General features: G+C 36.7%; 1 protein-coding gene across 2 annotated transcripts in view; it reads left to right on the top strand.

The window, feature by feature from the left end:
* The first annotated feature begins 1,447 nt into the window (after nucleotides 1–1,447).
* The window catches only part of LOC149250334 (uncharacterized), a 75,777-nt gene continuing 61,375 nt past the window's right edge, over nucleotides 1,448–15,849 (top strand). Inside the window, exons 1-2 of one of the 2 annotated variants that reach the window (XM_089459029.1) lie at nucleotides 1,448–1,668; nucleotides 2,087–2,279. In XM_089459029.1, coding sequence (XP_089315155.1) covers nucleotides 2,144–2,279 — 136 coding nt within the window. In that variant the 5' untranslated portion in view covers nucleotides 1,448–1,668; nucleotides 2,087–2,143. Of the gene's footprint in view, nucleotides 1,669–1,852; nucleotides 2,280–15,849 lie in introns of both variants that reach the window. The other variant, XM_089459030.1, reaches the window with a different exon arrangement.

Here is a 15,849-nt window from a genome sequence, read left to right as displayed (position 1 = left end):
GTAGAGTAATGTAGTGCAACAAGATCTATGACCCTTCTCAAGTTAAAATTTTATGTTTAATTCGAATGCTTTCTACATGCTAAGACTAATATGGAGTCAACTATTCAATTTATGGATTTTATGTGTTTAATAATGGTATTCTTATTAATTTTGCGTGTATATATGTATTTAACTAATAGATAAAATGACTTGTTTTTTTGGCAGTTTTTTAAAGTCAATTTTACTCAAAAATATGGTAAATATTTTAAAAAATAATAAGTTTAAATGGTTTAATTTGCAAAATGCAAATGTCTTAAAGTATTTTCACCCATTTAAATATTTAAAAATACATTTTAAATATTGAAAAATTTAAATTAAAAAAACTTTTTCATTTATATCTATATCATTATTCAAAACTCATACTTCAATTTTATTTTAAAATTTAAGAGGTAATCTTTTAAAATAAAAGAAAAACCTTGATTAAAATAAAATAAAAGTTATTATTTCCTTTATAAAAATTATACTAAAAAAGAAATTTAAAAATATTAGCAAGAAGAAAAAATATAAATTTAAATAAAAAATTTAGCTTATTAAATTATTACTTTTATCTAAATTTACATAACATTCAATATCTTCCATAAATAATTACTTTTATCTAAATTTACATAACATTCAATATCTTCCATAAATACTCATTTCTTTCTTGTTATTTTCAATGATGTTTAAATAATACTTATTTTCTCTCCATAAAATTATAAAATTATATTAACTATCAATTATAAAAATATATATATTAAATCCTGACTTAATAATTGAAAAAAGTATTATCAAACAAAGTGCACCAAAAATATATTATTAAACAAAGTGCTTTAAAGCTTAACCTAATAAGTTGGAATGAGACATCACCGACCAAAGTACACCAAAGCCCTTATATGTGCAAGGAAAAATGTTTAACTTTTCAAAGATATTTTTCCTTTAATATAAAGAACTGGACACATTTCCAACTAATCAAATTAATTTAAATAAATATTAATAAAATAATTTCTCCTTTACATCTATTAATTAAATTATTAATAAAATAATTTCTCCTCTGCATATATCAATCTAAAAAACCCAAAAGCTGAATGTGAAAATTCCAAGAGCCATATATATAATTATATCAACGTACACACTCATAACACCCTCTCTCCTTCCATTCTACCAATGCAAGTGGGGTATTGCTATTTTCCACTTCATCGTTGTGGGTTATTCCAATTTGTAATTTTACTATTAAAAAAATAAAAAACTAACTTCTTCAAAAAGATACGCATATGACTTTCTTTATAATAAAAAAAAAAAAATCCAAGAATGATCAAGTTCCTTATAAAATGGCATGAAGTTTAAAAATGTCGATAGCAACCCGTGAGCAAAGCAGGGCACACAATAGCCACCTAGAGATTAAAGGTGTGGGGCAGGGAAACTTTATTTAACTTTTTTCGGTTATGTTTGGAGCACAAGAGACCTCAAACCTTGGGTTAAATATCTCTAACCCAGCGCTTTGAGCAAAGGCGATACAGAGATTTTGAATTCCGCGTTATCATGGTCGCAACCCTCAGCTGTTTCGTGACCAGAAGCAGCAGCAGGCCTCCCATCCATGTCAATATGCCTTCCAGCACAACGAGAAGAGCGATTTTCCAAAAATTTTAACAGGTACATTTCTTCAATCCGTATAATTTAATGTTAGAAAGAGTGTTATTTCAGGCTTGTCTGGAATTCATTACATAGCCTAAACTGATGTCGGAAATTCAAAGAAATAGGCGTTTAAAGGATCAAAGGACGTCAGAATCGGATTAGAAAGAGTTCTAATCGAGTTTATTATCGGCATTGCACGCAGAAAACATTTCTTTGTTTAAAGACAGAAGGCAATTGCTCGTCCGGCCTTAATTTCAGCGTCAATTACAAGTTTTGGCGTTAAATTGGGCCTGGCATAGCTGTTAATTGCACTTGTTCTTTTAAGCTTTAATTTCCGTAAAATGAAGCTGTTTGCAGTTGGTACGACACGTATTTAAAGAGAATTTGCGGTGAAATACCACATCTTTACCGTGCCAGAGCTTTGTATATTGAACAGGACACCGACATACTATTTAGTGAGCATCGGGCGGGAATCTAGGCGTCCGTTGACGTCATGAGGCGTTCGAGAGGCGGGAAGCCGGCGTATGAGGGAATTGATACGTGCGTCAGGGCCAGGATTGCTTCTGTTTTCCGAGTGTTGCTTGTTTTTCTGCTTTTGGCGACGCCTGGTGCCTGTGAACGAAGAAAAGGTAAAGCGGATTATGTTTTTTAAAATTAAGTTTCTTTTGATTGAATCCTTGATGCAATCGTGTGATAATTTTGGCGAGGAATTTCAAATTTGTTCGTAATATCTTACTTCAAGAATAACGATGCGACTCTCAGTTAGGTGATGGCTCTTACTTTTGCGAAATGGAATTTAATCATGCATATTAGGATTCATAACGTCAACTCCTCCATTAAATTCAGTCATCAGGGTTTAAGCCCGAGGCTGACAGTTTCAAGTTTCAACTAACGGAGATTCAAATCAGGGTTTTTAAGTCATATGAAATGAAGATTGTTTGTGTGTTCCGGTGGATTGCTATCTACTTCTTGTCTACGGAGACTTGAAATTTAATCACCTGGGATGCTTGGACCATTAAAGAGATTAGGAAATAAGCTCCATGCCAAGTTCGTTAGTTTATTTTGGCTCCAGTTCCCCTGTTCTGGTACAGAGTGTGTAGGTGTTAATGGCAAAAGCATGCTTTTAAAGACTTTGCTGGTGATACGAAGAAACATCTTCCAATGCCTCATGTACTTTTTACGGGTGTGAGCCTGCATTCGTTTTTCATTCCGTGGGGAACAATTAATATAGTGGATTTCAGGGTAAACATACCAGAAATAAAAGAAAAATGATGATATCAAAAGTAGGGTAACAAATAATTAATTCAAGCAAAAGAGACATAAAGGATAAAAATTTCATATAGAATGTTGTGAATGATCATCTGTAACTCGTTTACCACCTATGCATTGCAATTTCCTACTACTGCTCTGCTGTATCTCGTGGAGAACCAATTATGGAATGAAGGTGCGACTACTCTGCCTGATCTGATTTTTTTAAGGGCGAACTTGTCACTTTCAACGCTTGATTATTTGTTATTTGGAAGAATTGGGGCCTGCGGTCAATGTTGACCATGCCGCCCACAATATGCCTGTCTAACACGCTGGGGCGAAAAGGCAGATTCAAAAAGCATATATTTTCGCCTGGTCCTGTATATTGCTACCACGGTGGATCTTTGTTATGCTAGCCCCTCTTTTGACATAGGTTAATTCAAATGATGGCAATTTCCTATCCTTTATCGTCAACTGTGCACCTTTTTCTGCGGCCATTGCAACATTCCTTGGTTCCAAGCATGTCCAATTTCCTAACTCTTTATGTAGTTGATTGCTGCTCATGTTATCTAGTGCCTTTATTTAAGGTTATTTACTATGAATTCTCGAGTATCCATGGAAAAATGATCTTAAAGCAACCCCATTTCCATCAGTGAAAGGAATGTGCATCTTTCAAGTGTACTGGAGAAACAAAAGTTGAACTAGTAAAGTCCATTCGTTTATGCTACTTTGTCAACATAACTAATGATAAATCAATGCACTTTATGTTGAAAAATGTAACTAGGTTTGGTCTTCATAATTGTATTTGAGTCATAATAAAATGTACTTATGAAAAAGAATGAAAATAAATTTTATTATTATTATTATGACTTATTAAAGCATGGGTTTCATGCTTGGGTCATCATGTTTTAGGTCAAAGTCCCCATTGAGGACTTCTAGGATTTATTCTAAGTCAATAGAGTCATTGTACATTTAAAGAGACCCTTCTTGGGCTTTTGAATCATGTAAAAAGAATTATTTTTGAGTCAAAAATGAATTATGTCACCTCCACACCAAGTCGGCCTCAAGAAAGGTAATTCGACCTCACCAGAAGCCTATATATTGAAGTAGTTCGATTCATTTGGAGGACAATCACTCACACAAGTTCGATCTCCTAGAAGAAGCTGTGAAAAAGTGCGAAGTTGCAGTGGAAGAAGGAGAATTGAAGGATCAAAGGTTTTGGGTTATCTCTCTCTCTCAAACGTGTGATTTTCTGGGCTACAGCATCAAGGTCGAAGTTCTGTTACGACATCAAGAAGTTTTGTTACGACATCAAGGTTGAAGTATGACATCAAGGTCAAAGTGCTGCTCCAAGGTAGAAGTGTTGCTTCAAGGTTGAAGAGCTAAGTGCTTCAAGGTCGAAGTTGTTGCATTAAGATCAAAGTTGCTAGGTCGAAGATACTACTGCATCGAAGTGTTGCTGTTGCTATTGTTGCATCTAGGTCGAAGACAATACTGGAAAGTGATCATTTGCTGAAAAAGGAAAGGGTTGACTTGGTGTGGAGGAAGTCTGTGTCTATGTCAAGAGTCTTGGATTATCTCAGGAAAACTATTGAAGGAAGAGTTGTTGACTGGGTTTTCCCCAAGATTGGGGTTTTGCCTTGGCTGTCTACCTACATCTGGTGTCCTTGATCTTCATGCTATTGTTTTGGTAATTGCTTGATGAACTAAGATAAAAGAAGAACATAAGAAAGTTAATAAGAACACAAGAATCTCACAAGTAATTATCAAGTATAAGAAAATCTTTCTGCCTTTTCAATTTTCTAACATGGTATTAGAGCTAAGGTGAAGAAGAAAGAAAAAGGCAGGTTGAAGATCTATTCAAAGAAGACTAGTGTTAATTTTAGGTATGTTCTATGCTAGAGCAATTTATTTCAATTTTCTCAGTTAGCACAATATCTTTTCCAGATTAGCAATCACATCAGCATTAAAGTAAACTGCAGATAGAACATAAACATAAATCGCAGAAGACAAGCCAAGACAAGAGGACACAAGATGTGGCGCTAGCTAGGGACAAACACCAATGTGGTGAAACCCTTGATCAATTCTTCTTTTATGTTCTTCAAAGTTCAGCAGAGAAAGAGAGAGAGATAGTACATTTATAATAGAAGTCAACACTTTGAATATCGCATGAGATCAGTTGAAGACACATTGCTTCAACTGATTCTCTAAGGTGACTCCTTCACCTATCATAGTGCTACATCTCGTCCATTTGCCGCACCTTACCATGTAGTACCATCATGCATCATCATGCTGCTCATGATCTCATCACTATGCTGCCCATACATCATGCTGTCTATGATCTACATTATGCTACCCATACATCATGCTGCTCATACATCATGCTGTACTCCAAGTCACTGTGGCATGTCACCGAGATCCATATACCAGATCTCTAATCCTCTTTTCCATTGCTGCTGAGATCCTCCTCATTTCAGCACCATTGAAGCCATCATTACGGAGATCTTCAGTGTTGCTTCATATCAATGTGATCCACTCACTGTGATCTCTATGCTTACATTCATGCACTAAGACAGTCATTACATTATGTTAATGAGCTCTTCATTGAAGTCATCATTATGTGGACTGTTGCAATATACCTTTGTCATCACTGTATATTTGTTGAGACAATGATTCTCATTACTGCTTTATTATGTAACCCTTACTGTTATGCTGCTGAGTCTATATCATTCCTTTATCATTTGTACCAAACAATATGATAAATCTTGTAGAGCGGATCTGCTCCAATACTCACACGAAAGAATGTCAGATACCTCCTTCAGATCATAGGTATGCTGAGACTCTTCTTCACTGCGATGACGTTATTCATTTCTCTTGGCATGTGACTACATCGAAACCCTAGGTGCAGTCAAACCCTACTGTGGCTCCTCTCTATGTGACTGTGGCTTCTTATCTCCATTGCAACATATTCCATATCTGCGTATGACCTGCGTATATGTTATGTAGAATTGCTGCGTATGACAACGTATATGTGTATATAGAATTGCTGTGTATGACAGTGTATATGTGTATATAGAATTGCTGCGTATGACAACGTATATGTTATGCGTACATCGTGTATAGAGTTCTGCGTATTACATGTCATCATGACTGCGATTTAAATGCTATGTATATGCATGACAACGTATAGAGGCATGCCAACGTATGGAGGTTGTGCTATAGTCTTCATTATATGTATGACAACGTATGTGCCATTGCTTCGTATATGCAAGAGTCTCCATTGTTGTGTGTGTATATGCACGAGTCTTCATTATATGTATGACAATGTATGTGCCATTGCTTCGTATATGCAAGAGTCTCCATTGTTGTGCGTGTATATGCATGAGTCTCCATTGCTGTGCGTCTATAGTGTCTTTATGAACGTTTATCATCTAGGGCATTAGCTAGGGCATCATCTGCAGCTATTATACACTTAGCCCAATGTATCTTCATTAGTGTCTCTCCTTCACCAAAAACCCAAGACGTGGAGAGGAGGAGATCACGTGAAGAATGTGTGTAAAAGGAATTCAAATCTTCTCTTATTTATACTAAAACGTAGATGATGAATGGACATGACTATTGGGCTTTAGAGCCTACATAAGATGTTGGCCGACTTGACAACTAGTCTTATAATACAAATAAATTCATAACTCCATAAATACTTATTGCAATCGGATGATCTTTAGATCAATCCTACACCTCTCGATGAGAGGGGTGCAATAAAAATATCAGCTGCCATAAATAAGATGACCTACATGGAGTTTGGCCCTAGTTGCCAATTTAACAACTAGGGAATAAAAGAAGGAACATGGATCAAGCAAACTTTGCCAAAGAAGTTTCACCAAAGAAGAACAAGATGGAAGGATCCGAAGTCAAGGACCTATTTGTTAGGGACTCTATCCTTTACGTATCCTGCAAGTTTGGACCAAGAAGGAGCCCTTGCCACTTTCCAAAGATAAGTATCTTACTCCTTGTATTATCTTTTATATTTGGTTTCTCTTATATAAGTTTGTTTATATTAAATACTAATCACATTTCTATTCATATTTTCCTTGTTTAGGAAAGGCTTACTAAATACTCAAGGATTATGAAAGAAGGCCTCACAAGACAAAACATTGGGATTACAAGGTTTGTTAAGAAACAAAGGTATGCCTTAGACCATAAGCTTTGTTCTCTTCATGATAAAGGAATATTCATTATTTTTGGTAATCTGTTATACATTACTAACATTGTTGTGTCTCACACTCTTGAATCATAAAGATTCTTGATTGGGTGATTCATCATTAGATAAATCTACCCTCCTCACATCTTTGATTATTCTTGTGGAACCCTAAAGAGGTTCTCTATAAAACCCTAACTTAAGGGTATGACGATGATAATGTGTGAAACCCTAGCCTACTTAGGGTTATTGATGAAGTCTAAAGAAAATGTTTGATGCTTTGATGATGTCATTTTTGGGGTTTTGGTATAGTTATGAAAACCCTAACTTGTTAGGGTTGAAAGGTGATATCTGAAATCCCAAATCTTTGGAGTTTTGGTAATTTAGGATTTGCTATATTATGTATTGAAACCCTAGATCTTTAGGGTTTATGAGCAAGACCCTTATGACCTAGGAATGAATCCCTAGGTATATGTTTGTTTGTTTAATCAAGTTTGTTATATGTCTGACTTTAATGTGTTTGTGTCATTGGGTTTGCCTGACATATGTTATTATGATATGCTTATGCATGATGATGAAATCCTAGATATGTATATATGCTGACCTAATTATTGATAGTCATAAGTCTTAGGGTTTGGAACTAAGCCCTAGTCGAAGTTTGATATTCTAGGATGATATTGTTTGTGAATTCTAGTGTTTTGTGGCTAAACCTTAATGGAAGTTAAATTCTCTACTCTATGGTTTGACAAATCTGAGATTTATGAAAGGTTGATAAAAACCTGAAATTGTATTGTGATCAGTTTGATTGTTGAGAATTAGTAAATGAAAATCTAGGGTTTACATCAAACCCTAGTAGAAGCTAGTCATGTTGTTGATTGAGTTGTGATTGGTTTTGATTGTTGAATCTCATGTATGAAATCTAGGGTTTGTATGAAATCCTAGTAGGAAGTCTAACATATGAATTCTAAAAGTTGTTAGATGCATTGTTATACTAGTCTCTAGGGTTTGCTATATGTTATAAAAGAGTTTGTCATATCTCTGAAAGAAATATTGAAGCCCTAGATATAATGAGATTGATATCTTGAGTTGTTGATGTGATTTAGGGTTTGTAACAAAACCTGGGCAAGAAGTTGAAGTATAGAAGTAAAGTCTCCTGCTAGTTATGTTTATAAAGTCTAATGCTATATGTTATAAAAGGGTTTGTCATATCTGTGAAAGAAATATTGAAGCCCTAGATATAATGAGATTGATATCTTGAGTTGTTGATGTGATTTAGGGTTTGTAACAAAACCTGGGCAAGAAGTTGAAGTATAGAAGTAAAGTCTCTTGCTGATTATGTTTATAAAGTCTAATGCTTCCATTATTGTATGATTTTGATGAGGTTAACTTCATGCTTCTATAGATTTGGTTGTACTTGCTATCTAAGTTGTGCAGGTACATAATCTTCAAGATGGTGAAGATGTTCATAAGTAAAGTTGATATGATAAGCATGATGAAGAAATTTATATGGATGATGATGGTCATGATAACTTTGATGAGAAGGATGGAAGCCATGAAAGATTCTCCGATGTTGTAGAAAAGAAGTTGATCTCCCTAGGTTAAGAGGGAGCTTGGGTATATTCCTTGTATAGGAATGATTAGATCCTCCCTGGTTAAGAGGGAGTGATGGATATGGTTCTCTACTTCATGTGTCATGCACTAGAATAGGACTAACAACTATAAGTCTTAGTGAAGGCCATGAGTGAGAGAAGGACACATCACTCTTGTCTTCATGGAAACAAGTCCCTAGTTAAGAGGGAGGGCATATTATAGTCATGATGGACACCTTGAAAGAAGAAAATTGGAGAATGCATTTTGAGGAGCTGCTGAGATAAGAAAAGTAGGATTTGTTTGTAGAATATGTTGCTGCATAAGTAGGAAAGGAAGATGTATGATTAAGGAATCTTCTGTCAAGATTCATTTGGAAGTCCTACTATGATAAATTGAGAAGCAACATCAATTGTTTGGAAGACCCTAGAGGTTTGTGTTTACTTATGTACATTTGAAAGATTGTTATTGATTGGGGTTGTGTTTGTACAGGTAAATCTCTTGAAAGTTTTGATAGCATGTTTTACATGCTTGTTATTATCGATCATTTTGATTGGGAGAGATTTGTTATTACTGATCTATTTGATCAGGATGGATTTGTGTTAATTTTAGATAACATTGGTATGTTCTATGCTTTAGCACAATTTACTTCAATGTTCCTTTAGCAGCTCAATGACAATTTCCAATTATATCCAGTAGCAATCACATTAACTTAAGCATATTGAAAGTAAATGCAGATAGAACATAAAAACATGTGCAGAAGACAAGCCAAGACAAGAGTACACAAGATGTGGAGGATGCCAGGGAAAAACCCTAATGTGGGGAAACCCTTTGATCAAATCTTCTTATTATTCTTCAATAGTTCAGCACAGAGAGAGAGTACAAATATCATATTAACTTGCCCAAAACAGTCTTGTCAAATTAGCAGTCAACATCAGTCAACTGCAGCCCTAACCAGAAAGTCAATGGTGGTCAAAGCAACTCCAAAATGTCCTCCAAGCAGCTTGATCAACAACAAAAGAATTTAGCCTTCCAAGAGGGTCAAATTCAGCCCAAAACAGTTTGGTCAACCCAGTCAAATGCTACTGTAATTTATGCAGTCAAAAGTTGAAGTCAACGTTGAAGTCAAACCAGTCAAACTGTTCCAATCACCTCGAAAACCGTGGCAATCAATGCGGCCTTCAAAAATCAGAATTTGCCACAAGAATGAAGTCAAAGTCACCCAAGTCAACACTGTCTTGTTTCCTGAAATTTTTGGCCTCCAAAACAGTGCTAAAATTCGTCCTCCTTTCACACGTGTGAAGTAGAGAAGCCTCCAAGCTGTACGAACCAATCAAGAGAGGAGAGAGAGAGGTATGTGATGAGATGAGTGATGTCCAAATAAGAGAGATGTCACTCCTATTTATACACTTTGTTGAGGGTGAGGAGACACATCCACTGGGCTTCATGAACCTACATTTGATTGAGGCCGACCTTGGCAATTTGTGCATGAGAGAATAAATTCAAAATTCCATTTCTGCTTGTCAGAATGAGATAATTTTTATATCAAAACTGGACCTCTCGAAAAGAGGGATCCAATGCAATAATCAGCTCCATCACATGAGCTGTCCTAAGGTGGAATTTGGCCCTAGTTTCCAATTTTAACACTCCCTCTCAACTAGGGAGAATTCCACCTGCCAATCCATCTGTCATCATCATGCCATCCTGTCATCCTGTACCATCCCTGTCATCATTGCCCTGCTCTGCTCTGTTGAACCATGAAGTAATAATGAAGAAGAAGTGATCGAGAGTGAGTCATAAGATCATACCACTCTCCACTGACAAAAGTCAGTCCTTGATCCCAGATCAAGTTGTTGAACACCATGCATCCTAGTCATAGGGAGTACGGCAGTACACGATGCGTCCATCGGTAGTGCTATGGTCCCTAACCATCTTTTCCCAACTCATTGGCCAGATGAGAGGTACTTCCCATGAGTCCCAAACTCTATCGGTAGGATGTGTGCCAGGGCATCAACAGGACAAGGTGAACCACTCGTCTTGCTCATATGCCGTAGGAGAAGGTGAACCTGCATATGTAAATCATAGGGGAAGGTGAACTGCTCACCCTACATGCATGTGTTCGGATAAGTGAAGGTGAACCACTCACCCTACACACATGTCAACCATAATGGAGTATCGTAGGGGAAGGTGAACCACTCACCCTGTGTCTAGCATACCACTAGGGGAAGGTGACCCTAAAGCCCCTAGGAGCTCCCAGAGCTTAGTGTCCAACTCATACAGGACCCTCATAGGAGGGTTGTTCCACGACTCCAAGTCTGTCTCTAAAGTTTAAGAATTTGACCTTCCCTAAAGGCTTCGTGAGAATGTCTGCGAACTACTCATTCGTCTTGATGTGTTGGAGCCTTATTGCTCCCCGTTGTACCATGTCCCAGATAAAGTGGTACTTGATATCAATGTGCTTGGAGCGGTCTTGGAACATGGGATTCTCTGATAGGTGAATCCCACTCTGGTTGTCAGAAAAGATCACAGTGGTATCCAACATGTGCTCAAATAGCTCATTGAAGAGATTCCTCAACCAAACTGCTTCACAACAAGCCATACTTGTAGCAATGTATTCGGCCTTGACGGTGCTTAGTGCAACCGATTTCTGCTTCCTTCTCATCCAAGATATTGAAGCAAACCTCAAAGAGAAGCAACACCCAAACGTGCTCTTACAATCTACCACACTGCCAACCCAGTGAGCGTCTGAATATCCATGTAGCCTCAAGTTCTCGACAGTGTATCTCAGTCCATAGTGGATTGTGCCCTGGAGATATCTCAAGAGATTCTTAACAGCAATCCAATGAATGTGATGAGGCTCGACCATAAACTGACTCAACGTGTTCACAACGAAGCATATGTCAGGACGGGAGTTGACCAAAAACACCAGGGTCCCCACAAGTTGACGATACTCGGAAGGGTTTGCTAATCCGGGTCCAACAACACTTCCACATAGCTTCTTAAAGTTGAGTTCCATCGGAGTAGTCACGGACTTGCAATCCACCATCCCACATCTCTCAAGTAGCTTCACAATGTATTGTCCTTGAGAAAGGAAAATCTCACTTGGCTTTTGCAAGATCTCCGGCCCTAGGAAATAATGCATCAGCCCTAGGTCCTTCATCTCGAACTCAGAAACCAACTCCCTCCTGCATTGACGAATGAGAGGGTCATCACCTATTAGAAAGAGATCATCCACATAAAGGACCAGAATGAGAGGCTTGTCCTTTTCAACCTTGAGAGGCTTGACCATTTTTGGGAGGTGACATTTCTAAATGTACCCATTTCAGAAACTCCGAAATGTTTTGGCGTTTCATGTAACTTAGTGTCCTAACCATCTTTTGCATTTTATAGTATATTTTTTTTTTGTTTCTTGCTTATGGTCATGATATGATTTTAACTTTCCTTTTAGCTGCATCAACCTCCGAGACAACATTTCCAAGCTTGACCCAGATATGTGGACAAGGGGAGTGGGTGTGCCAGTGCCTTGTGGACCTAATAGTCACGTGGACTCAGAGAAGGAATATGATGAAATAGGGCTTGTAATGTGTGGAGGGCGATGAAAAATGTGGACCAGGAAATTGGGACTGCGCTACCAAAATCGGGGTTTCCCAAGTAGTGCACTTCCTAAATCCATAAGCCAATAGCGGAGATCCCACAAGACTAGGGTTGAGGATTAACCCCCCATTAAAGGTGAGGGAACAAAACTACGGTCAAAGTCCTTCCTTCTTCCAAGTCACCCAATAGTCCATGCCTAAGATGCCCAAGGAAAAACATGCATAATCGCTTGATTGCACAATGAAAAACATACCTTTTGGGTTGGATTGCCCACCTTCATACATACGCTCTTGACAGATGGGCGAGGGAACATATGATTGATGCAGGGAGTGGAGATTAAATGGCGCATTGTATTGGCTATACTAGTGGCTACTGGCTGTCCACTGGAGAGAGATCTAGGTGAAAATTTCTCCTATCGGGTCACCCACTGTTGGTGGGTAACAAGGCCGATTAGAAAGGTACACTAGCGAACACAGAGAGTAAGAGGGGTGGGCTAGAGAAGGTATATAAGACCACAAAAGAAGAAAGGCTGTAGGGATAGAATTTAGACATAGGAGAATCCAGAGGAGAGATTGGAGATAAAATACAAGCAAAAAAGGAAATGAGACTATGGAGGGGATTCGAACTGGAGATGAAGTCGACAGGGCTGACACCCACCAAAGACTGCTGATGCCTGGAGTATCTCGTCGCAATTTTTCTCAGAGGATCTACTTCAAGATTAATAACATGCATGACAATTTGGATTGGAGGGAAATGACAACTTTTCCTTAGTGCGCCATGGAGCCAGATGCGCTGCGCCGTTGAGTCTTCATTTAGGAAAATAGGAATTTCGAATTAAAAGATGGCAAGAGGGGGGGCAGAGTAAGGGGACTAGGCTTGGCCGAAGCTCACAAAAGTGGTTGGCCAGTGCCCATAGGACGACTTGCAAGGGCGCCTAGAGCATATGATGACCAAAACTCAAGCCAACCAAGAATGAGCAAGGGATTGAGTAAAAGATTTGGGAGGGTGGTGGTGGCCAACAAGGAATAACAATTAAAATCCACACAATCCAGGCCAACGATGGCTTGGCGGTTCGAGTTGCAATTAATGTAGATGGCACAAATCATCATAATCCCAAGGCCAATAAAGCTCTTATATGAGGCTCCTCAATGCGACGACATATGAAACATGGTCGCAAGCCTGTCACCCCATCTGAGATTCAAATTTTTAAATATTAAAAAAATTATGTATAGCTATTAACACTTATAGTTACAGTCTAAATATTTTAATAAATTTATTTTTATAGTTATATCATTTAGTAATTCTTAATATATGTTATATATTATAATGGGATATATACATTTATAGAAAATGTATTTGATGTATATACTAATATATATCTTAATTTTGAACAATGCATCTAGTTGTTTGTAGTCCCTCTCAATTGATTCTTGGAACTCTTACCTTTGTGATGGATTACTGGCAAGATATGCCTGTTGCTATAAATACTGCATCCCCTCTTGAAGGTCATATGTAGGTTGCTCATTGTTTTTGATGATGGGGAGCATCCTGACCCCTCTATCGAGCACTGTAGAGATCTTCTCTAGTGTTTCGACAATTCGCCCCAAAAGAAGACACATTTCTTGTGATAGGTTATGGAAAGATAGTATTATCATTCAACTTTGAACAACTTGTATTAGAAGTTGATGAAGACCTTGGTTAAGAGATTTGGTTCAAACTCCAGATGAAAAGGCTTTAACTGTTGAACAACAAAAATTAACATTTGACATGTAACACGGGACAAATGTGAAAAACCATGAAAAACATGTAATCTGGTGCTATTGTCCATGTAATTCGAGTTGACCTTGGGAGAATCCGTAACCTTGCTCGCATATTAGAATATCTCGTAACCCTATTTGCTTACTTTACTGGTTTTTTTCGGTTGTGGTCCACATATGCGCTTCCGATAGAGCATAAAAATCCTCAGGTCATGCAGGTTTCATGTCCCGTTTGGTTTTTGAACTCACGCGATCCACTGAAGCTTGTGCTGAATCTATATAGAGTTCATGCCTCGATTAGAAAATCAAGCATTAAATCCTGTAATTCGAGGGTATTGTAATTTACTCGAACCTTAGACGAATTTGACTTTTCTTTTGAGGTTTGTGGAACTTCGAACTTCAAGGTTCAAGTTCGACAAACCCTATGACATTGCATAAGTAACCCAAACACATAGCATGATAATTATCATGTACTTCATCTTGTTTCATTACCAATCACATCATCGCTTGGAATTTAAATTAACCCACAAAATAATGAAAACAATGACTACATCACATGCAACTTCATCATCCTTTCATAAGAATGAAATTTTAGCATACATGTGGCAGGATGTGGTAGTGAAAATATTGTTACTTAATGGCATTTTGAGTAAACGTCAAAGATTCAAAGGTATATGTTTTTAAAATCCATAGTGACCAAATTAAGAGACAGGGATTTTAACTTTTGGTATAAATGATCCATAGTACAAGCTAGTAATGCATTGCTTTGGTTTACTCAATCATCTCTCTAAGATAAAAGTATTTGTGTATAACATAATGGTTGGTGGATTGAAGTTGTATCCTATAACATATATTGATTGTTCAACATTATAATGTATATAACAATTATTCAGTAACATAAAAAACAATTTGATAAATTATTTTATTCATTTTATTTAAAACACTTTTTTTTTTGCCTTTCTTCAATATCGTCATCTCTTTTGCAGATGTTGTAGAATTAGAGTTTCATGGAAATTTTCATCTTATTATATTGAAATTTTTATGGCTCTAAAATCTCCTTTGCAAAATTATGACCAAGTATCCATCAAGGAAACTTAGCCGATTATTCCTTGATCTTAAGTCTCCAATAGATTGAAAATAGATGGAGAGATTGTCTTTGTCATAAATCACTCTAATCAAGTTTTCTGCCATTGACCTTGCTCTTTGACTCCATATTCCCTAGATTGATAAAAGAACTAGTCTCTTTCATGTGTCAATCTTTTACAAAAATTAAAACCCATTTTTTTTAAACTTTTGAAGGGTAAGTTAGGGCTAGGTTACAACAAAATATGCATTAAATAACATAAAATATCATATATATCATATTCCTAGGGCTAGGCTTTATTAAATTGAAAAAGAAAAATATCATTTGATATGCAATTTTCAGCCACCTTTTTATGGCTGATGTCTAGAGTTTTGTAGCTTTTTTATGCATTTTTGGCCATTGGAAAATTACTTCAAACAATTTGTTTGTTTACTCATTCAATAGCCTTGCTTATTTATTCTTTATCATTAATTATAGGCTGTTTTGTTATTGTTGTTATGAATTTTGCATGTTGTAAATTACGCTTGTTAAAATTAGGTTACAACAAAATATGCATTAAATAACATAAAATATCATATATATCATATTCCTAGGGCTAGGCTTTATTAAATTGAAAAAGAAAAATATCATTTTATATCGAATTTTCAGCCACCTTTTTATGGCTGATGTCTAGAGTTTTGTAGTTTTTTTATGCATTTTTGGCCATTGGAAAATTACTTCAAACTTTTTGT

This window comes from Pinus tabuliformis, chromosome 7 (genome assembly GCF_031772625.1).
Source record: "Pinus tabuliformis cultivar Carrire ecotype Pingquan chromosome 7, CPIR1, whole genome shotgun sequence".
Taxonomy (NCBI): domain Eukaryota; kingdom Viridiplantae; phylum Streptophyta; class Pinopsida; order Pinales; family Pinaceae; genus Pinus; species Pinus tabuliformis.
Note: the sequence above shows the minus strand (reverse complement) of the source record. Positions and strands in the feature narration are given on the sequence as shown.